This window comes from Melitaea cinxia, chromosome Z (genome assembly GCF_905220565.1).
Source record: "Melitaea cinxia chromosome Z, ilMelCinx1.1, whole genome shotgun sequence".
NCBI lineage: Eukaryota > Metazoa > Arthropoda > Insecta > Lepidoptera > Nymphalidae > Melitaea > Melitaea cinxia.
Genome location: NC_059424.1, coordinates 3,751,935 through 3,776,884, shown reverse-complemented (window position 1 = coordinate 3,776,884; position 24,950 = coordinate 3,751,935). Strand labels below are relative to the sequence as shown.

Genomic DNA, 24,950 nt, shown 5'->3' with positions numbered 1-24,950 from the left:
ATCGGCTCCCAAATTTGTCCAGCATATTAAGCATTATACATTTTTTAAATGCTAGCTTTATACGCAGTAACGAGTTACTCCCAATTCGGTGCAGTAGTATTCGTGTTAGAGTACGTATTATATTGTGCCTCCTGTGGACAACTGACACAATACAGTCGAAAATCATCATTTTACAGGAGAACAAAAAAGGTTCCAAAAGATTCAATAGGTGTATCTTCTTTTGTAGATTAAAACATTCTCTCTTTCAATGTGTTTAAGGTTTATGATGACAACTTATAAGTTGTATTTTTTTTTTCCACAATTATTAAGCACTTAAATTATGTGATATATGATACTTTTACGGTTGAATCACTTTAAACGTATAACTTGTGTTTGTCCCTTGGTCACGCCATCACGCGTGAACGGCTAGACCGATTTCGCTAATTCTTTTTTTTGTTGTGTTTGTTATTAAAACTCTTTTAATGAAAACTTAAAATGTTTGACATAGATTTGACAGAAGATTGCTTAAACTACTTTTCTTTTTTTTAAATTAATTATATCAATTCGAATACAATATTCATACTTAAGACAGGACAAGGTCTGTCGGGTCAACTAGTTATTAAATAATTATCGCAAAGCAATATTACATAATGTCACAACTTCTTTTATTCTTCCTTCTTTAACATACGGACACACATTCTTTTGTTACTAAAATAGGCAACTTAATGCCTGTGTTAGTAACAGTCAACTGATATAGCTACAATCCAGACTCGGAAAGTGAATCAAACCTACAATTATTGTAGCATTTTTGCAGCATGCTAGCAAAAAAAATCTACACAGATATTCCAGTAATAATAAGCTTAATATATAAGCGCTGCAGCTGTACACTTTGAATAAAAACCATTTAAAAATAATTCAATATTCATAACAATATATAAACATAAAACAAATCAATGTCTAATATGATATTTAGATCAGACATTTCAATAAAAATACTGAAGATTAAATCTGCAAAAGTATTATAAAACAAATTCGCAAGTAACAAAACAATACGTTAATCTTCTAATCATTTCGCTCTTGTTCTGAATTCGCCATAGCTCAATGTTAAGTATCGAATAATATATTAATAACGTTATAACTTTGACGACTTCGTAATTGTAATAATTTACCATAAAAATTATATTGTCATTATTTAGAACTTTAATCTGCAAAGGTATATTTTATTCTTTTAGCTCTGCCTTTTATATTGAAACCATTTCATTTCACATTGAAATCATTAAAAAAAATACAATTTTTGCTTATAGATTACAAAATTAAGTATGAAAATTGAACAAAACATATGTATAAAAAATAATATACATAACATTATATGGCAAAGCAGGAAATTTCCTGCTCAAAATATCGAGCAGCCCGACTGGGGTAGTACCTCGACCTTACGAAAGGTCACAGCTAAATAAAACTGTTTTCAAGTAGTGCTGTGTTCCTGTTGGTGATTTAGCGGACCAGAGCTCCTGGGGGCAATTGAGGATAGAGTCGTTAACGCGCTTGCGATGTTTCTGGTGTAGCAGACGACTATAAGCTACGGTAATCGCTTACAATCAGATGAGCCGTACATATTTATTTATTATTCCTGTATGAAGCCCACTACTCCATATAGAAGAGTTGGGAGTTTATCCTCGTAGTTCGATTAGTGAGTGATCGCTACTACGAGTAATGTTCACTTTCAGGTTGCGATGGCATCAGATACCAACGGATTGACAAGCTCTGAAGCCCGTGGGTATAATAAAACCAGATCAGAAACAAATAATTATTCAAAATCAATTTTTTTCCCAGCAGCAATAGCCTCGGCATTAAGGCAACATTCGCAGCGCTACACATAAACGGTCGTCGCGCCCGTCTAATTGTAAAGTATTTGGTCTAATAAATAATTTATTATTATTGTTGTTTCCTCACCTCTTTTGATGCAAATGCATGCAGCGTACAGTCGACGTGTGCCCGGCGAGAACTTTAAGGCACTGTCCGGTCTTCGCGTTCCACACACGTAGCGTGCGGTCAGTAGAGCCGCTGATAACGAGATCGCCGACCATTTGCGACGACCACACTCCACCAGAGTGACCCACTAGTGTACGTAGACACTGAAATATCATAAATATATCATTTAGAAAATCGTTTTGATCGATTACTATAAAAACTTCAAAACATTAGAGTAAGACAAAGAGCTCTTCTGTCTGGAAGAGTTTGAACTTTGAGCTCCATACTGTTTGTTTCACTTTACACTATCTGTAACAAACCCTCATGACTTTAACTTGCAAACTTGTTATCTTAGTTCAATACTTAGAGTACCTCCGAGTACCCTGAACCATTACGATGACACTTAAATATTTCAAAAAAACACGAGGCGAAACTTTATTAAAAAAAAAAAAAAAAAACTAGAATATTATTTGAATTTTTTTATTTTTTTATAAATATTCATATTAATAAACATACTGAGACTCGGGAAGGGGTTAGAACCCACAATCCTTGTAGCAAAAAGCAGGGCTACTGCAAACTTGCTAAATACGCTCTAGCTAATTGTTATAAAAATTATCGTAACAACTTAATAAAAGGTAAGAGTTACCTTCCCAGTGATAGCTGACCAAACTTTTAGAGTGGTATCATCACTGCCGCTCAGAATCCTGTTTCCATAGAACTGGAGGCAAGTTATCACGTGTTCATCATGACCACGCATTACTATGGGATTGTTGACTGGCTTGTGTAGCCAATTGTCTTGTATCAGAGACTGACGCATGTAAGCCGCTTTCCACGGACTGGCACATCTTGGCAGCGATCGAGGCGTTTTCTTCAGAGTCGTTAGCCCTATGCGACGGCACTGTTCTTTCCATAGGAGGTTATCGTCGGCCAAAAATCTGGTGACAACAAATATATTTGTACTAGCTGTGCCCGCGGCTTCGCCCGCGTTGAAATCAGTTTGTCACAAAGTTTTCCCAGCAAACTTCCAGTGAAACTCTCATCAAAATCGGCTTAGCCGTTCCGTAAACCTTCCTCTTGAAGCCATCTCTTCATTGGTGGAACCGCATGAAAATCCGTTCAGTAGATTTTGAGGGAATCAATCACATACGCTTTTGGGGACTTTGTTTTATAATACACTAACTGTTACCCGCGACTACGTCCGCGTGGTTACGAAGATATGCATTACTATTAAGATGCTTAACGCAAATATTTTTTTTTTATTTCAGTCACTTGAAATGCTTATCACTCTAAGTAACTTTTTCAAAGGCACAATTTAGTATAATTTAATAGTTATTTTTATAAAAAAAAATATTAATAACCTATCAGGCGAACTTATAGCTGCTGTATATGTTTCGTACAAATTATCGACCCCAATTAAACCCCCTTAGAGGTGGAATATCGCAAAATCCGTTCTTAGCGGACGTTTACTAACTATAATCTACCTCTCTGCTAAATTTCATCTTTGTCCATCCTGGATGGATGGAACCATCCGGCGGTTTTTGAGTTCTCGTGATGAGTGAGTCAGTGACCTTTCTCTTTTATATATATATTACGATGTATTATTTGGACACTTCCTCACCATCTATATATCCTCCTTAATAACATAGGACTTTCATATAAAGTTCCAACCCCCATTTTATCCCCCTAAGTTCGTAAGAGTTTCGTAAAATCCATTCTCAGCGGATGTTTACGCCCTAAAAGAAACCTATCTGCAAAATTTCAAGTTTGTAGCTGTTATAGTTTCGGAGATTTCGTGATGAGTGACCTTTCGCTTTTATATATGTATAGATAGATAGATAGATGTATAGATAGATTATTAAAGAAGAAACTTTATACTGATAGAAGATAAATAATATAGGTAGTGTTGATATTGAAGTTGGCTAAATTTCCTTGGAAAGCGTATAAAGCTGTATAATTTTCGAAAAAATTATTAAGAAAAGTGTATAAGAAAAAAAGATAAAAACCAAAATCAATTGGCAATCAAGGTTCTAGAACCAATTTTTTTTTTATCCATTACATTCTTACCTCCAGTAACGGCACGTTTGTGCAGCTCGCAACAAATCTTTCGGCTGCAAGTATCCCAATACGGTGAGCGCGAGTTCCTTTGGTAGGAGCGATATAAAGTCCCTCTGGAATAGTGGCTCGATCGCCTTCATCATGTAGCGGACGTGACTGGAGGCACAGCGGTTGATAAGAGCGTCAATAGCTTGGATCTTTTCTCCGTTTGACCACGATTGAAATCTATAAAAATATAATAATAATAAATTTTCGACAAAACTGAATGCAGCGTTCTGTAACCGACCGATCATACCTAACATTAAAAACGTATTAGAATCGAAATAAATATAACGTTGACATGTCAATATAGAGGAGAAGCACATAATAACCGTTAGTTGATTTTTTTTTGTCTGCCTATAAATAAGCGAAAAGTAATTAGGTTAGTAGAACTAATAGAATATTCTATAGTTTGCAAAAATATATATTCATTCTAAACAATCTCAGATTATAAAATAATTTTGATATAAATCGAATAAAATAAATAATGTGTACTGTAAACGTGCATATCTAAGACAACGTTTTTTACAGCCTGATTTAATTTATGTAGAAACTATTATAGTTGTATATATCAGCAATTATTTTGGAAATAAGTTTTTCATTTTTGGTGCATCTCAATTTTTTTTTTAAATTCTACCATCACAAATGCTATGAGTAAAAATTTTAAAATAAAAATTAATATCCTAATGACTAACTATGACCTAAAAACACATGAGTTCACGTTATTTTTGGCGTAAGCTTGTGGAGGCCTATGTCCAGCAGTGGACTGTATAGGCTGTAATGATGATGATGAATATCCTAATATTTTCATTAACGACCTTATGACATCGTGTGGATCATTGTTAAAAATATAAAATTGATATATCTTTATCTTTTAAAGAATTACCGATTAAAAAAAAAACTATGTTTTGTAGGAATCCCATTTTTCCCCGTACAGTACTTGTCAACATTTTAAGCCGCCGAAACGAACAGCATATCTTAAATAGTTAATAAATAAAAAAATTGCAAATTAACACTCAAAAACAAAAAATAAAATGTTTTAATCGCCCTAATTATAAAATTTATCTTGTTATATAAAATACTCGTGTCGCGGTGTTTGTAGTTAAACTCCTCCGAAACGGCTTGACCGATTCTCATGAAATTTTGTGTGCATATTGGGTGGGTCTGAGAATCGAACAACATCTATTTTTCATCCCCCTAAATGTTAAGGGTAATCCACTTTCATTTGTAGATAAATTATTTATTTCTTATTTTATTATGATTTGGCGTTGAAAAATACATACAATCCTAAATTTTCACCCTTATACCACCAACACCTATTTTTAAATAACGTTTAGCGGCAAGACAACGTTTGCCGAGTCAGCTAGTCTTGTTATAAATATCCATGGCTTACGAAAAGAACTGTCTAAAGTAACAAAATAATAAAACTTTTAACAATAAAGGCGGTGTAAAATATACTAGGCCAAACGCTGATTTAACCTCACAGCGTAATAATGCAAACGTGACCGTGCACGCCACAGTAAAAAAATAATAATTATTTCGTGAAAAAAAAAACTAATATAATTCTTTTATTTAAGAACCTAGTCAAATTGACTTTTTTTACACACTATCCAATTTTTTTCAATTTTATCCCATTTCCAAAGTAACTTAAAATCGTTAAATATGAATTCAAATATAATTATCGTAATGTATTTTGTTATATGTGTATTTGTATTGCCTTGAAAAAATACAGATGGATCATAAAATTCGTTTGGAGATTCCAGGCGCTTTGATCATTCTCAATGATAGGTCAGAGTTAAGTGTTTTGTTGTGAACATCAATTGTGTAGCTCATACTATTGATGGGTCCCCAGAATAAAATCGTATCCGAAAAATTACTGTTTATTGAACAAAGAAACCAAATCTAAGAAAATAAGATTAATTATTTACTACAAATAAAAAATTTATGTATTTCAATTTTCTTCTAAAAGCCTAGACTTCATTTATCTAATATATAAAATTCTCGTGTCATGGTGTTAAACATTGAACTCCTCCGAAACGGCTCGACCGATTTTAATAAAATTTTGTGGGCATATCGGGTAGGTCTGAGAATCGGCCAACATCTATTTTTCATAGCCCTAAGTTATAAGGGGGGGGGGGGTTAAGCGGGTTAATAACATATATGGCAAAGAAACGTTTGCGGGGTCAGCAAGTTATGTATACAATCCTAGAACAAGATGCTGTTTTCTTGATTTAATATTTATAACTTTTAACGGTAAATCGACAAAACCTACTTCCTCAAATGACCAATACAGTTAAAAATAGTTTTAGGAATTATTATTATTATTATTATTAACAGTCTCTTGTTTGCAGCGTTGACGACAAGCGACAAAACAAAATCGCGATTTAAATGCGCACAAATTTAAATAACAAAGTTTACCAAGTCTGAACGGAGGATATACATAAAATATTAACAAGTCAAATTTGTACCAACAGGACGTACGGAGCAAAATCTGTGATTTGTCATTGAAATGTAGAAATATCTTGTATGATTTCAAACATCATCAATCAGCGATTGTTACTTATTTATATACTCAGACCATAGATAGTGAAAAATAATAAAACTATTGCTATTCAATTTGATCTCCTGTTCGAAGCATTAAACTGATTTTAGGTCGAATAGAATTACTAATACGATTTATAAATGCGTTATTTTCTTCGGACAAGAACATCTGCGCCTTGTGGTGTCATATTCTCAAAATTTCTCGTACAGACAGGGATTGTCCATCAATTATAAAACCGAATTAATAATTTATTTAGTTGGAATATTGCGATTTCCTTTATTATACTTTTAAAATGTGACATTAATAAATTATGTGGTGTCATGGTACACCAGGTAGGAACGAAGTTCTTTCGGATAGAAGCACCACAATTTGAAAAAAAAATTGAATTTTATATATATTTTATAGTTCTTGATTTTTTTAATTTTGTTATTGGTTTTTACATAAAAGTATTTAGGAAATTTAGTAGGTATTTTAGAAAATAACAAATACCGTAAAATAAAATAAATCAAACAAAATAATAATAATAATTGAAACTATTAAGTGAAATAAAAAAACATGTGTCTTTATTTATTTTTGTCGACAGTATAAAATTACATAAATAATTAAAAAAAAAAGTTTACTAGTAATATTTTAATTTTACAAACGACATATTATACAGTCGTGTGACTGATATTACGTCACTTCCGTTATATATTTTTCTTACGGTTTTAGTCTCACATTTTTCTCAGTTCGGTCGCCCAGCCTGCCGTAAGGAACTTCGTTCCAATAAATAAATAATTATTTTGCAACGTGAACTAGTTTCTACGTAATTGCGGTTCCCGTGTGGAAAAAATCAATTGAAAAACAAATATAGAATCGCAATTTCAGAAATGTTCCGACGAGTTCCGTGTTGATGTGTGAAAATGTGATATGACACAAACATCGACAATGTAATTTAGGTTCAGGCAGTAAATAATTTATAACTCTTATTAAATCGATCGAAGGTTATGTAAGTCGATTTTCAGTTTAGGTTCTGTAACATGAGATGACAGTGTTTAAAGCATCGATGATGTTTAACGCTCGTGTGAACAGTGCAGACGTTACCGTAGCGAGATAAAGTTGTGATTCCACATCACTAGTTTAAAGACGATTTTACATACACTGTTTGCCTATACATATTAAATATAACGCAAAGATCCAATCCGTATCAAAATAATTTACACATGAAATAAGTAAATTAAACATCGACAATACGATTCCGATTCCAATTGTTCCGTTGATAGAGAATTTTTTTTATGAAAAGATGCAATTATTTTATCTGTTCTAATATTAAAAAGGATTTGATTTTGAAAGATTCGGTTGGAAAAGATTTGTTTTGATTTTCTTTTCTATAAACTATGGCTTTGAACTTTTTAATTTTTTTTTCACCAGCTAGAAAAACTCACTTTGCCGAAAAGTCACATACAGTCAGGATTAGTGATGTAAAATTAAAAGACTACATCACACATTATATCATCACAGATATTTGAGAGATTTACCTGTTGAGCCACTGCTTTAGTTCTGGTGGTCCTTGTACGTTGTTATTCTGCATCGACATGTTATGAAGGTTTGGCCACTCAGTACCAGTTCCAGTTACAACGCTACCGTCCGTACAGAATTTCTTAGCCGATTGTGGCCGAGGAGGTTCGTAGCGTCTTTTCCTCTGAAATAACAATATAATTTACATGATCGAACGATACACGTTTTTTTCTTATTTTATTTATATAGCGTATGCGGCTATATTATGTAATTAAAAACCAGATTTTTGACAGGATGGATTTAACGCGAATATTTGGTCTTAGCGGTCGCTACTATGTAGTTCTTTCAGCTATGCGGAGTTGTTTTTGAAAAATGTATTTTTAAACATTAGTACTTAAAGAAGAACAATACTAATAGGTTATCCTAAATAGCTGAACTATGTTAACGCTTAGAGACGCACGTATCGCCATTCTCAACATATTGTTTTAGAGCATGAGTATTAGTTGCTGAATAAACTATGTTGACCGTGCTTTCTGTACCATTGGTCAAATGTTTAAGTCAATAATAAAATGACCTCACTTACATTTTTCATTTACGCTGTTAACGTTGGTACAAAAACACCAATGCGGTATTAAAAAGTAATTTAGCTATCAGTCCTGTTAACTATTATTTTGTTTAATATATATTATATAACATTAATTATTGTATAAGAACATAACCGCATGTAACGAGGGAATTACAGTTTTATATGAATTCCTCAGAGGATCAATAGCATTCCCATCGTAGCCACGTAACTTTAATGACAAACGAATAACAATTTCGACTATACGTTTTTTATTTCTTTTTATTATAATTCAATTGTAAACCATATATAATTTATTTATCAAATTTTCTACTTTAATAATATAAAAGTAATTTAAGGTAAGGTATATGAAGCTTCACTTTTGGTTATTCACTTATTATGTTGTTCAAATATTTGATTTTCACAGATATAGAAATATTTGTAACGAAAATATTAGAAACACTGTTCCGTAACTTCTATAGTTTCTCAAAGTTAGAAGTATCGATCAGATTTAAAGTTATTTTTGATCTGCGCTGCCTTTATATCGGGGATATATCGCGAAAAACAAACCCAACTGAATTATTAATGATTTTATCACTTTATACAGCCACAATACGCATAAAAGATGTTGCAATGAACTTCGTCGCAGTATATAATTTTCGTGTCTGTTTTAACTTGATACTAAATTTCAAAATAAAGTGTAGATTTTTTCTCTCTCAATAAGTTAAAATGTTAAAAAACGAGAGATAAAAGGTAATTTTTTTTGTAACGGTCTTTTAACTTATCTGTTCTAGAGGTTGGCAATAGAAATTTGTGACCGATAATACAAAATGAATCTGTTGGATACCGTTGGATACCAACATTTATATTTATCAGTAACCGATTAAATTGGACCTAAAACCGATTATCAAATAATATTTAATAAATAAAAAGCTACATACCCAAAGTCGATCATCGTGCTCTGGATCTTCCTCTTCATCATCGTCCTGTATAACGCAAAACATTATATAAAATAATTGAATAAAATTTACAATTATTTGAAGCGCAAGAAGAAATTAATTTGAAGAAATCAAATTTAATCAGCTATTGAGCAGTCTTGTGGCTTCGATGGTAGCCTATTTGCGAATGGAGCATTTTCAGAATTTGACAATTTACATAACACCTACGGGCATAAATTATGGAAAAATTTTGTAAGCATCTGCTGCGTTAAAGAGTCTTTTTGATGCTTAAACAGATTACACAAAAGACGTTCGCGTATAAGTTCACAGATAAGTATCACGCATAAAGAAACAGAGGAGGCTGTAAAATTAGTTTCCGTTACTGATGACGGCTAATTAGGCAACTCAAATAATAGAAAAGATTCAGCTACTGATCTTTTGACAAAAATAATTTAAATAAAGACGCCAAAGCTATTAAAATATGACGATCAAAAAAGTTACAAATTGCAACCATCTTTTAAAGTTTAGGACCTGATGATGATCGATGGATTGCAGTGGGAATTAGCGTTCGAAGCTATGAAGAAAAGGGTGAGATCAACATATTCTATACATATAATAAAATGGTAGAAAAGTCAAAACTGTACATTGAATATTTTTTTTAAATAATTATTGGGGTGTGACCTACAATCCATACCGAAGCCAAAAATATAGTTTTTAGAATTTTTGTCTGTTTGTCTGTTTGTCTGTATGTATGTCCGGAATAAACTCAAAAAGTACTGCATGGATTTACTTCAAATTTGGCACGAATATTATTAAGAAGTCGGGTCAACATATGGGCTACATATTATCTCGCTATCCTACCTACGGGGAACGAGCAGTGAACCTTTATTTCTTCAACGCATTCTGTAACAACGTGTAATCTAACGACGCATATTTTAATGTTGTTGTTATTATGTTAATAACCATGGTCATAAGCTAGCTTCACACTATAAATAGACATTCAGTATATATTTAGTACCAGCATTGCACCCGTGCGAAGCCGTGGTGGGTCGCTAGTTAGCAATAAATATGCTGAGATCTACCCACAAAACTTGAACACACACGTGACCGTGGCGCTTGCACTAGTGCCAACATATTGGAGACTCAAAATAAGCAACAGATTACATGACAAAAACATCAAATGTGATAAATCTTCCGTTTTCCATACAAATTATAAATAGAGTAAATATAGAATTAATTTTAAACATATATTTACTTATAACGATCAAAGCTGAATAGCAACCCAATGAAACGTATTTCAATTAAATTGGGCATACTAAAACATACATTTAAACCATAATTTGGCAATTGTAACTCCAAAATTACATATGGTGAATGTAAATTCCAATTTATAATATATTTTTTTAATAATAATAGTAATAAGAATTTATTTAATTCAGATTCACATCCATACAAGTGTTAGTAACAATTTTATAACTCAAAAACTAATCAATTTTTAATAACATATCAAAAATCGACCGTTCCAGCGGGGATCGAACCTGCATCTCTTACTGACCGTGTCTGTGCTTTAGCCAATCAAGCTATGGAACGATGTAACTATGATGATGATGTAAATGTGACCAAAAAAATTGTTCAGAATTCCCTAATGTGTGGGTAACACAAAAATTAACTAAAAACTAATGTTAGTATAACACTGTAACACATAAAGAAGAAGTTAAAGTTGGAACTTTGATTTTCTATTCCAATTTTTTAGCAGTTAGTTTTTTTACAGATTTAATCATATTTGCGTACTTTAAATTCGTCTTTGTATAGTTTTTTTGCAGTACTGTATATACATTGTAATATAATGGAACTGTATTACAGGTCATAGTAATCACTATTTAAATAAACGATATTGTTCCGTTATTAAAAGAACTAAACGGTGTAGTAATAATGGTCGTGATGAATAAATGAGCGATTCACACTCGACACCCTTCAGTAGGATGTCCTGTATGAGGGATCCGAAAATACACGACACCGCATGAAGACTATTATGAAACTATGAAAGTAACGTAGTTTATTTATTGTAAATTAAATATTAGAAACGCTTCGATAGTTGCAAAATCTTTATTCCTATTTAGATGATACAAATCATGAAAATACATCCTGCTCTGTGGGAGAAAAAATAAAGGCGTGTAAAAATGTAAGGACGTTGACGATGTTAGTCGTAATGATGCAGCATCCTATTGCTGGTCATGGGACTCTTTCTCTATGTAAAAGAAGGGGTCAGAGTTTAATCCACCGCGCTGATCCACTGCCGGTTGGCTGATACATTCCCTACTACGAGTACCGATCACTATAAGGTGTATATGATAAAAAAGGTGGGGAGACCCAGAAAAAAAACAGAGACGACAGACAACCAGACCGGAAAGAAATAATTGTACAAATACAAATATGCGCCCCGAGAGGGAATCGAACCCGCAATCGCCGATATGTGAGCGCTCACTACACGGTGCACTCACCACTACACTAGAGCTGTCTATATATCCAAAAAATGTAATTATAAAAAAAGGATTTATTATTCTTTACCTTTATCTAGAACAGTTCGTCCATTTGTCAATGTTATACGCGCAGTTTTCCACTCGATATTTCTGTTTTAATATAACTATAAAACGCTTAATTCACATTACTTGTAGTCAATGCCAAGTCACAATCATAGATATTTATCAATTACCTATTAGGTATATTTTTAAGTGTTATTTGCTTAGATGGAGGTAATTAGACAAAATTAAAACATTAATATTATTAAAATATTATCAATAGGTCGCTAGCTATGACCTTACGTCGGACTCGAGCAATTTTCATATTAAAATTGTAATCTTACAATAGAGAATACAATCATTATCTTAGTAAGCAGTTAATTAAATGCGACGTTGCACGATTCATGACGAGACCACCTGAGAGACATTTATCTAAAATAATAGACAAATACTACGGGTTTACACGCTTTAAAAACATAGATTTTAGAGAACTCAGAATATTTTCATCAAACTTATGGCTTGGGTTTCTTTTATACATATATATATATATACAAAAAAATATAAATTGCAATTAACTTACTTGAGAAACATTTTTGTTTTTGTCATACAATCATATTTTATTTACTCTTCATTTACGATATTACATTCTATACACACTAATAAAATAATAGCACTTACACGTACTTATTACTGTAAAATAAACTATATTACAATTTATTTATTTAATCTCATTACGGAATGTAATATATAACAAAAAAAATATTCTACCCTCATGTGATGACAAGTGACGCAGTTACGAGCAATGCATTTTGCAATGACAATCAGTTCGGAAACCTACTTCATTTATAAATATATATATTTTTTATATTAGTAACATTGTGTCTACACAGACTACTAATAATTTATGCAACTAATAATTTATTGTTTTTTTTTTTTAGTTTAGGAATAAAAGTATTGAATTTAATTGCATTATTTATATTATGTACTGGCAACATAGATAGATATGAACAACAATTTTCGCATACCCAGAGCAACATGAACATGATGCACCTTTATGCACTTTTCATGATGAGGTTTCAGTGATTTGATATGTCAGCATATTTCTTATTAGAACGCAAGTCGCATACGCGCTTAAGATAATGATTTGGATGTACGTGTTGAGTGATCATTATTGAGCAACATTTTAATAAATTGCTTTTGTACAATCTGTTTTCTAAAATATTTTTAAGATACCTCAAAACTCAATTTAACATTAACAGATGAGGTCTTATAATGACTGCTGACATGCTGGTCGAAGCCGGCATTGAAAGAAATTACGCAGAGAACCTTCGGATCGATGTTAATGTATTAGTAATCATATCGACTGTAGTTGATAGGGGTTTTAGAATGAGGGCGAAAGTCGTAATTTATCATATAAAAATGGAAAAATTATTGAACATAGACTGTATACGCTGATTACAAAATCTTTTCTTGTTGACCCAGTAAATTTATTTTTCACTGTTTTACCACTCCTACTTCTATAAATAAAACCTGCAATACTAATTCTACCAACTCATTGTCTTGTAATATTAACATTAAGTAATGTATTTAAAATAACCACTGTCTAAGGTTCCAACTGGTTAATATGATAAATAAATAAAAAAAAAAAAAAAAAATTAGAATTAGCGAGCTAACAATGTAAAAGATTAAGTAGATTTGTCTACACGTGTCGGTTTTACAAACATCACATTTGACCCCGAAATAGGCGGTAGGCATTGTTATGATAATTACTATTTGGTTATCTATGCAAAAAATTGAGGACCAAAATTTTTTACATCATAATGAAAACACATCGTTCGTATACGTTAACGTTATCGCTTTTATAAATTACATTTGTTTAACCAAGGTCTTCAAAAACCTTAATCGCTAATCTGTTTACTCCCTGACTAACTCGATCACAATATTGTTTCTTTTTTGTATTTATAATCCTATGATTAAATTACAGATACTAAAACTTGTATGTCATTCGTCTTGCTACGATAGCGGGATAAATCTGTACAAATAAATAAAATTGAATGTCTATTTATAATATGTTTGCTTTTTAACCGACTTCCAAAAAAGGAGGAGGTTCTCAATTCGACTGTATTTTTTTTTAAATGTATGTTACATCAGAACTTTTGACTGAGAGGACCGATTTCGACAATTTTTATTAAATCAAAAGGTGGTGTGTGTCAATTGGTCCCATTTAAATTTATTTGAGATCTAACAACTACATTTCGAGCTATATCTAATAATGCGTTTTTACTTGACGCTTTTTTCGTCGACCTACGTTGTATTATACCGCATAACTTTCTACTGGATGTACCGATTTTGATAATTCTTTTTTTGTTGGAAAAGAGATATCCTTAGTTTAGTACCATGATAAGGAAACCAGGATCTGATGATGGGATCCCAGAGAAATCGAGGCAAACTCTCGAAAATCTGCAATAACTTTTTATTGGGTGTATCGATTTTCATAATTTTTAATTTAATCGAAAGCTGATGTTTATCATGTGGTCACATATAAATTTTATCGAGATCTGATATCTACTTTTTGAGTAATCTTTGATAACGCGTAGTTACTTGACTATTTTTTCGTCGACCTACGTTGTATTACTCTTCGATGTAATTGAAGTCGGTTTTTTTTCGTTTGCGAGCAAACACAATTATTTGTATTTATAATCCTAAGATTAAATTACAGATACTAAAACTTGTATGTCATTCGTCTTGCTACGAAAACGGGACAAATCTGTACAAATAAATAAAATTGAGAGTCTGTTTGTAATGTTTGCTTTTTACTAAATGCATATGGTAAATATACCAAAATATATTCTTTTTTACAATTTTTGTCTGTCTGTCTGTCTGATTGTTCCGGCTAATCTCTGAAACGGCTGGACCGATTTTGACGGGACTCTCACTGGTAAATAGCTGATGTAATAGGGAGTAACTTAGGCAACTTTTATTTTAGAAATTTATTTATTTTGTAACTATGCGAACTGAACAATATTTTTAATTCCACGTGGACAAAGTTGCGATCACAGCTAGTATATAACCATTTTTATTTATACCCATTTAAATTATAGTTATATAGAAGGGGCCGACAAACACTTATGCCTATTAGAAAAATACTAGTGGTCGCCCAGAGGTCGAAAACCGGCCATAATTGAAAATTTAAATGAAAAAAAAATTATGAAAATAAAGATCCTCTTTTTTGTAAATTTTCAATTTGAAGAGTAATCAATGATTACAGACTTTGACAATCAACAAGAGTATAACATGCGTGTGTTGTCAAGTACACGGTAGTGTGTGTAATGTATTTTTATTGATTTAATAATATATTTTTATGCATTATGTGAATAAAATATTAGCATTCTGCACTCCTTCTCTATTAGTATATCTTATTGCATACATAAACTATAAGTGTACGAAATTTCACACTTCTCCGTCTGCGCAATTTTCGTAAAAAGGTACCCCTTTAGTTTAGCCCAAGGTACCCCATACTTTTTGTTTCTCGTATTAATATATGTATAGATATCATTGAGGCGTTATTGATTATCTAGTTAATACTTGATGTTAAAGATGATGTTAACGTAGAATGTTGCTCTATATAGGTAGAACCTATCGAAAAAAAAATCATTTTCAACACTCGTTGTCACAGATATCTAATATAATAATAATAATATATCTAAGATGTTTATGAAGAGGTCAAAGACTAAAGACCTCAGTATGAAAAGAAATCCTATTCTTCAAGAGTTCAGAAACAGCAAAAAAAAATTTTTTTTCTCTTAATCTATGCGTACATAAGCTCCACGTGTTGTAGTCATTGTGTCTATCAGATTATGTTGTATAATCATTTTGTGTGTTGTAGTCATTGTACGTTTTAGCGCTGACAACAGCTCTGAAACGTACAATGACTCTACGACAAATATATATCTCACAGATATTATACGTATACATCATGTATGTGTGTGTTTGTAATCGTGTAGTTTTCTTATTACGTTGTCTTACCTCGTGTGATGAAAGGCATGTGCACCAAGACTCTTCGTTGACCTCATCATCGGACTCCTCATCGCCATCGCAATACTGATAGGTCTGAAACAAAGCGGAAAATAGGAATTTAAACTCTTGCTTGGGTTTTACTAATTTTATATAAAAAATATGACGCCGCGTTGGCGCAGCGGTCAGCCATGGATTGTACCTGTTGCGATGGCGGTTGCGGGTTCGATCCTTGCACATGACAAATATTTGTATTGGCCATACAGGTGTTTGCCGTGATCTGGGTATTTGTGCAGTCCTAGTGGTCTCCCCACCGTGCCTCGGAGAGCACGTTAAGCCGTCGATCCCGGTTGTTATCATGTACACCTGATAACGATCGTTACTCATAGTAGGGAATATATCCGCCAACCCGCATTTTAGCAGCGTGGTGGATTAAGCTCTGATCCTTCTCCTACATGGGAAAAGAGGCCTATGCCCAGTAGTGGGATATTACAGGCTGAAGCGATATAAAAATATACTTCGATTACAATACATTTATATACCGAGAAATATTATAAGGCAATATTATTAATAATCATTTTTAGATAGAAAAAAAAATATGATTATGAGCATGATGTAGAGCAGATTCCAAAACACAGGTGGCATCGCGCAAGCCACCTAGTTTCTCATTATTTAAATAAACGAAACCGTTGAATTTGTATTACAAATTCCAAGTACACATTTCTATTCTTCCATATTTATAACTAGCTGACCCGGCGAACTTCGTATCGCCTAACACAAACTTTATCGTATGGTATTAAAGTTCAAATTGACTTTTAAGTATTATCACAAATCTTTTGTATAGGAGTATAGAAAAGTGTTGTTTTTAGACTTTTTCAGGAAATTTAATTTTTTTTTTTTTTGAATTTTTCTCTCCGTAAGAACCATCCTCGTACTTCAAGGAATAATTAAAAAAAAGAATTAGCGAAATCGGTCCAACCGTTCTCGAGTTTTGCGCTTAGCAACACATTCAGCGACTCATTTTTATATTATAGATTATTACATACAAATAGTGCATTGAGGCCTTAAAATTCAGCTATACTCATGACACTATATTATTTGTTTAAAAAAAAACTGATACAAGCCTGTGTTTAAGTCGCCTGTTGCCTAAAACTTCAGACTCTGAAGAACATACGATAATGTATGTTAAACATATTTATTTCAATTGACACTCAATAAGTGTTCCTTGACATTCATTGTTATGCTAGATAAGATTTATCATAAACGTTTACGCAAGCATGAAGTAACAAAATACTTCAAAAAATCATTACGGACACATAAACAGTATTACGGAATGTACATTACGTAAAATTTATTAATTTCGAAAATTTTTACAGTCCGTTACACACTTTGAATTATTACGAATGACATTGCATGAAAGAGGCTTATAACATATCAACCTATCAGTGGTCCTTCTATTAGTTCCGCTAGTTAAACTAGTGACCAGCCCCGACGCCACACGTGTTACACAAAACTTACAACTGAACTAGACATCTTACGTGTCTCTACAACTCATATATTACTCACAGATATCTGTTATTTTTTTCTCATAATTAAGTTTTTTTTTTTTTACGTGTCTATCTGTTGATTTTTATTTTATATTCTCTTTTTATTAAGCACATTATGTTCTTGTGGCGTTTGGCGTCTGAAGTCGCCGATGCAGGCTCTGACGGAAGAGCAGCGCCTTAGCAGTAACAATTTGCTGCTAAGCAATGCTGAGGCAGAGACCTGGTTGGCCTTCTAACTTAATTGTATTATTAAAATTTTAAATGATAATGGCCAATAAAGAACTTTTCTTTCTTTCTTTCTTTCTTTCTAGATAATACACGTATACAAGATGTATGTGTGTACACTATATAATGATTATTAACAACTATTTTAAATATTTACATTTAATGTCGGCACAAACGGACTTTCTACCCGTATTTACTTTAGTTTCATAAGTGCATTCCTGAAAACTTGCAAATTATATAAGCCTACCACTCAAGGGTCAAATTCTACTTGCAATTTTTATAAATAAACTAGCTTCCTTCCCGGCTTCGCGCGGTTGCAAAAACTATCAGTGTTCATCTACTATATCATGCACGTATTATACATATAAACCGTCCTCTGGAATCACTCTATTTACTTAAGAAAACCACATCAAAATCCGTTGTGTAATTTTAAAGATCTAAGCATATAGACAGCGGGAAGCGACTTTGTTTTATTATACTATGTAATGATTATTTAAATTATACTGAACTCTGTCGTATAGCGATGGAAACTTAAACAAAATAATTTGAGTAAATTAGTTAAACCTAAGTGAATTGCGTTTAGCTGTGTGGCTACGACATTAAAGAATATAGCCACCCCTCTCTTCCCGTGTGCTAAGGGATAACACAGTTCCACTACCACCTTGGAACTTGTAAACCCGACCGATGGTGGGATAACCATCCAATTGCTGGCTTTGACATACACAGGCCGAAGACGGGCAGCAGCGTCTTCGGTACGACAAAGCCAGCTCTGCGGTCACCAACCCGCCTGCCCAGCGTCGACTATAGGCAACAGACATGAGTTCACGCCATTTTTTGCGCGACCTTGTGGAGGCCTATGTCCAACAGTAGACTGCAATAGGCTGAAATGATGAATTGCGTTTCGAATCACATTATAGAATTGTTTTTTTTTTTTTACAATTTTATCAAAAAAAAAAAGAAGAAAGTTACAAAAAATATTCGCTTCTTAAATATATTTCTATATTTTTTAATCCCATTAAATATATTGTAATTTAAAATATAATACGGAAATGAAAACCAGGTAACAAATACGCTGATACAGCTTCATCAGAAATAAATTATTCCGACGGGCGATCGATTCGATCACATCAAATTACGAAGTTATTCGGTTATATATACAATAAAATTGCAGTGCTATAATGAAATCACTTTTTCGGATTTTATCACGGTTTATGAAGTATTTTAAATGCCCGACGTTTCGGATGGATCTTCGACGATAAAATCCAAAAAAGTTGTTTCATAATAATGAGTGAAATTCGCGTAAAAATTAGAAAACAATTGCAGTGTTGTACATCTCATGACACATTATTAATCTTTTTTGTCTATCTATTTATGCTGTAAAATGTTTACATAAAAAAGATTCTACATAATTATATCTTTATTTTATATCTACGTCTAATCTTGCATAATTTAATTATAGCTTCTGTCGGACAAATTGTATAGGAATTGTTGGGATATTTTTATCGCGAAACGTCTACCACCTGCCATCCGCTCGGCAGCCCATCACACTATATACACGCACCGGTAAGTTAACGGGTTGTCGTTTTAAGTTTTTTTTTTTTTTTTTTTTAATTTAACCACAAAAAAGTTTTCACTCTCGTTAATCTTTAACCAGAATTCGTTAATAATCGCTCGCGTGTGTCGATAGATTAAAATTACAAACATCAAATTAATATTAAAAAAATATTTTATTGATGCGCGTTTCAATTAGCTCCTAACTAGCCTACCCAATTATGACCGAACCTAGGTATTTTACATAAATAATTAAATTACAACTACAATATACGCTTCAGCCAGTAACATCCCACTGCTGGGCATAGTCCTCTTTCCCCATTTAGGAGAAGGACCAGAGCTTAATCCAGCACGCTACTCCAATGCGAGTTGGTGGATATATTCCCTAATACGAGTAACGATCGCTATCAGGTGTACATGATAAATTGATAACAACCGGGACCGACATACAAATATTTGTTGTGTGCGGGGGTCGAACCCGCAACAACCAGCGCAACAGGCACAAACCAGTGCCGTGACCGTTGCGCCAACGCGGCGTTGAACAACTACAATACAAACAATTATTATTAGTCAACTACAATATAAACAATTATTATTAGAATTATTCCTAACTAAACAAGTTTAACGATAGTTTAATTGCAATCATCAAAGTTTAGTTTCGGAAAGATAAGCGCGCTCTATCTTAGACCGCATTTTCACTTATTACAGGTGAAATAGTGGTCAAACCCAAGCCTATCATTGTAAAAAAAAGTTTTATCCCAAAGTTTCAGCATACTAAACGAAACAAATATTATAAATTATTATTAAAAAACTAAGATAAATTATTATAATTAAATTGTTTGATCATAGTTTGAGATTAAAAATTTGTGGCGATAGGTATCTAAACTTTTCCGAACATACCACAGTTTGTGGACATTCATTTCATACTATAATAATTCTTTGTTCTGTGTGTAACCATCAAATGAAGCGATTTTCAACTTTAACTGGAATCAATAGGCCTCAAAGGCTGTCAATAGGTCACGAGAGAATGGCTGGTATGGTATTTCTGGGATTTTGAGAAAAAAAATAACAAAATCAGTTGATTTGAATGAAGTTCTTCGCATTTTTAATAACATGTCATTTTAAATATTTTTATTATTATGTTAATTATTATAATAATTTTACAGAAACAATATGATCTAAATGATATTTCTGGTCGTATCTATTTACTCGTATCACCCTACCCAACAATTATTACATCATTCTTACTCAGACTCTCAGATCTCTACATCCAAATCTAGAAATTCAACCACCTTGTTCGCTTGTTTTTCATCATTGAGGATTTAATAGTTCTTAGATCCATGCTCATGTTCTGTCACACAAATCATTTGTCTATGAATAGCTATTGGATGTACATCACTCACCTAGAGGTCAGTGATATACATGGTAATTGATTTAGGAGCCTGTGCTTCGAAACTGATAAATTATGATAATTATTTTACTTCCGCCCTACCTGTAACCAATGCTGCCCTACCTTAAATTCGACTCTAGGTACAGCCCTGGATCAAGTACATAATAATAATACATTTCATATGAAAATTCTATACTACCACAATGAAGGTAGAGTCTTTTTAGCTGACAATTTAATTATAATATGTACAAAACGATTTTAACACAGTTAGCCTGTAAAAAATCTCGCTATGACTTATAACACAAGCACATTTTAAATAGTAAACAGATCTGAAAAGAATCAAGACTTGGGTGAAATCATTATGGTACAAAAAATTCAAACCAATATCCATATTATTGTTATTAATGCTTAAAATTAGCATTTGACTTATACGAAGTGGTTACTAACAGTTAATACAATATCAAACTGAGTCAAAGTACATGTAATAATTAAGTGAAACACATTTTAAAGGACATTCTTGACCGCTATTTTCAAAACAAAAATTTAATCATTTATTTGCCTCGTATATCACAATTACACTTTGATTAATATCTGAAACAAATCTTATCATTATTTACTCTGACTATATATACTAACTTTTTACTGTTGATTAAAATCTAGCATCAATAAACCTCTGATGAATCATTTCACTTTATTACTATATTCTTTTTCAAAAAAAAATTACAAAACAGTATTTTATTTAAAAATCTTTTCAGTGACAAGAACTAATACAATGACATTTTAGCTATTTTAGAATAAAAATGAGGAAAACCTTTTTAATAAAATTAATAATAGAAGTAACACCTAATAAAAGAGTACACACACATACAAATAACTAACGTAATTATTATAATAATAAAAATAGTAACTATTACAATATAAATATGGAACACTTACTTCAGACTTCGAGCTGCCACTTCCATTCCTCTTGCTACTGTCATCCAAACCTAATAGTTTCTCAGCATTTGACGTTGAAGGTACAGTAAACTCTTTGCTATCAGAACTGGAACTTGAGGCGTTTGAACTTGAACGACCTGATTGTCCGCTGCCATCGCACACATCAGAATCCCCAGAATGTTCCATCAGATCTCCTTTATAAAGCTTTCCTTTAGGAAAGTGTTTCTTTTCTTGTAAGTTACTAGTTAAAAGTTTTTGCATAAAATCTACTTTCTTGCGAGGATGCTCTACGACTGAGTATAGAGGAGTTCTGGAGTATATCATGTTCTTTATTGTTGCGTTACTGCCTTCGCAGTCATCACTTTTGCTACAGCCTGGTAAGCTAAAGTCGTTGGTTATCATGTTCGAAAGTGTCGATATGGTTTCTGAACTTGATGCGAGACTAGAATTGGCACTCGACAAGTTACCAGAATATCTTGCACTTCCAGCTATTTCACCATCAACTATCATACTAGAGCAATGCTTTAACATCCTATTCTCCTCCTCAAAATCTTCACGCTCAATGTCGTCAATTTGTTGCCTAACTTTACATGAACTGTCCGGCTTTTCCGGTAACCTGTTGTCACTATCAGTCTCGACATTTTCATATGAGATTTTTTTTCTCTCGTACAAATCACACTTGGAATGTGAACATGATGGTTCCATTCTAAATATCTAAAATAAACATTTAATTAAACACAAATATGATTTTATTCTTAACACTATGTAAAAACTTAGGTTAAACTTACTGTTATTTATTGCTTGTTACAAGTCCTGCATGGGTTTACCTGAGAAGAAATAATTTTAATTAAATTTAATAAATAAATTATATTTTCAATTAGGTAAATTGTTTAACAGGTAATATAACAAAACTGAAATTCTGAAAAAAAAAATTCTGTGGTATTCAGCTGGCCTATACTCACTAAACCAGTACTAAGCATGACTTGTCTGTAACCTCAATAAAGTTAATTCAATATTAACTCAGTATTTATGAGGTATTATAATTAGTAAATAAACAACGTAAATCAATGAATGTATGCATTAAAATATTCTCCAATTACTCTTATTTGTGCTTATGTTCAAATTAACTGACTAGCAATATACTTATAATTATTTTCATATAAATATCTATAATATAAAAATGAGTCGCTTAATGTGTTGCTAAGCTCGAGAACGGTTGGACCGATTTCGCTAATTCTTTTTTTAAAATATTCCTTGAAGTACGAGGATGGTTCTTACAAAGAGAAAAATTCAAAAAAAATGTTTTAAATTCCCTGAAAAAGTCTAAAAACAAAACTTTTCTATACTCCCATACAAAAGATTTGTGATAATACTTAAAAGTCAATTTGAACTTTAATTCCATACGATAAAGTTTGTGTTAGGCGATACGAAGTTCGCCGGGTCAGCTAGTATGCATATAAAAATAAATACATGTTTGTATGATGTGATTATATATCCCACTAATTTGTATGTAGGCAACTGTTAAGATTAGCGACTAATAAATTTTGTTGTAATAAATTTTGAAAATGTGTAAATATATATTTATGTACATATTTTAGTACTTTACATTCTCTATATTTTCACTGCAAGATAATATCACGTATCATAAATATCATTATCAATAAAATAAAATAATAAAATAAATAATAAAATAAATAATAAGCCGATAAAACTCTACCATTGTTTTAAAAATTTCATAGTATTTAAAATAAATTAATATTGATTCACAGACTCTATATCCTTTACTTATATTTACACCCAAGATATTTAATATAGCCATACATAAGCACTAATAAAGCCACTAAGTCACAAGTATATAATGTTATACTGAAGTTAATTCATTCCTCATAAATATATCTATATATTAGTATCTGATGCAAAAACTTTGGACCCCTTTTTACGAAAACATTACACAGACTACTATGTATTTGACACACACACACATATATACTCTTTTGTTTATTATTATAGTGTTTGACTATAGAACTTTAATTAATGTTCAAACTTATAATTTAAATTAATTATGGTTGAATTTTGACCACTGGGCAACCACTAGATATAAACCCTTGTAGAAACCCTTTGTAGGAATAATTTTAAATAAGTGAGATGTTTAAAATCATTCTACTAAAAATAATATGCAACTGAAGTTGAGATTTAATTTTTAGGTAAATAGTTCATTTATTATATAATTATAATATTACATGAAAATATTTTCACATAAAAAGTTGACACTTTTGAGCAGCACTTTATTAAAATGACAGTGTTTTTTTTTAATTTACCAACCATGTAATATCACATAGGCAATTTAAGTTGTTTAATTGAAAATAAGAATAACTGAGGTAGAGCACAGTAGAAAATATCCTGTTCAAAATCTAGAGCAGCCCGACTGAGGAAGTTCTTCGACCACACAGAAGATGACAGCTAAATAATACTACTTTCAAGCAATGTTGTATTCTGTGGTAAGTAAGGTGACCAGAGCTCCTTAGGGTAGGGGGTAGAGTTGGCAACAAGCTGGTGTTGCTTCTAATCTTGCAGGCATGTATAGGCTGCAGTAACTACTTACCATCAGGTGAGCGGTATATTTGTTTGGTGACCTATTTGTATTAAAAAAAAACACACACACAAACACACAAGAAACAAAAACAATCAATCAAATACAAACAACTATTTGCCACTTTTACATCAACAAAATTATTTGACGTTACTATATTTCACCAAAACATATATTTACAGGTTATGATTATAATAATGTTTGAAACATAATGTTTTGACCAAAACACATATTTAAAAAAATAAAATAGATACACAGACATATTTGACTGAATACAGTCACAAAAGCAACAAGTCACTCTATGCAAGATGTATAGAGACAAAATGCACAATAACTACACAATCAGTCACACAAGGCCATAACTGAATACCTATCAACTAAACCACTGTCAGAATCAAGGCCAAATTAATTTTGTTCCTCATTTCATAGTAAAAAGGACATGTGCAATGTTAATTTAAGAACTATACTCGTTAATAGAGGCAAAACCACTGAACTACACCAGATCACGTATCACACGTATTTCGTCTGTTGCGAATACAGGAAATTGAACCATGTGTATTTTAGGTACAAAAAAGAACAGCGACTCCGACGTAAA

At 32.2% G+C, this 24,950-nt stretch overlaps 1 protein-coding gene across 1 annotated transcript in view; it reads right to left on the bottom strand.

Annotated features, from left to right (window-relative positions):
• LOC123668675 (F-box/WD repeat-containing protein 7) overlaps window positions 1-22,595 on the bottom strand; it is a 30,896-nt gene extending 8,301 nt beyond the window's left edge. Inside the window, exons 1-9 of the mRNA XM_045602383.1 lie at window positions 22,554-22,595; window positions 21,766-22,479; window positions 17,326-17,340; window positions 16,129-16,203; window positions 9,587-9,631; window positions 8,104-8,267; window positions 4,015-4,230; window positions 2,597-2,885; window positions 1,933-2,114 (exon numbers count right to left, since the gene is read on the bottom strand). Of these exons, the coding sequence (XP_045458339.1) occupies window positions 1,933-2,114; window positions 2,597-2,885; window positions 4,015-4,230; window positions 8,104-8,267; window positions 9,587-9,631; window positions 16,129-16,203; window positions 17,326-17,340; window positions 21,766-22,470 (1,691 nt within the window). The 5' untranslated portion in view covers window positions 22,471-22,479; window positions 22,554-22,595. The remainder of the gene's footprint in view (window positions 1-1,932; window positions 2,115-2,596; window positions 2,886-4,014; window positions 4,231-8,103; window positions 8,268-9,586; window positions 9,632-16,128; window positions 16,204-17,325; window positions 17,341-21,765; window positions 22,480-22,553) is intronic.
• Between the last annotated feature and the right edge of the window lie 2,355 nt (window positions 22,596-24,950).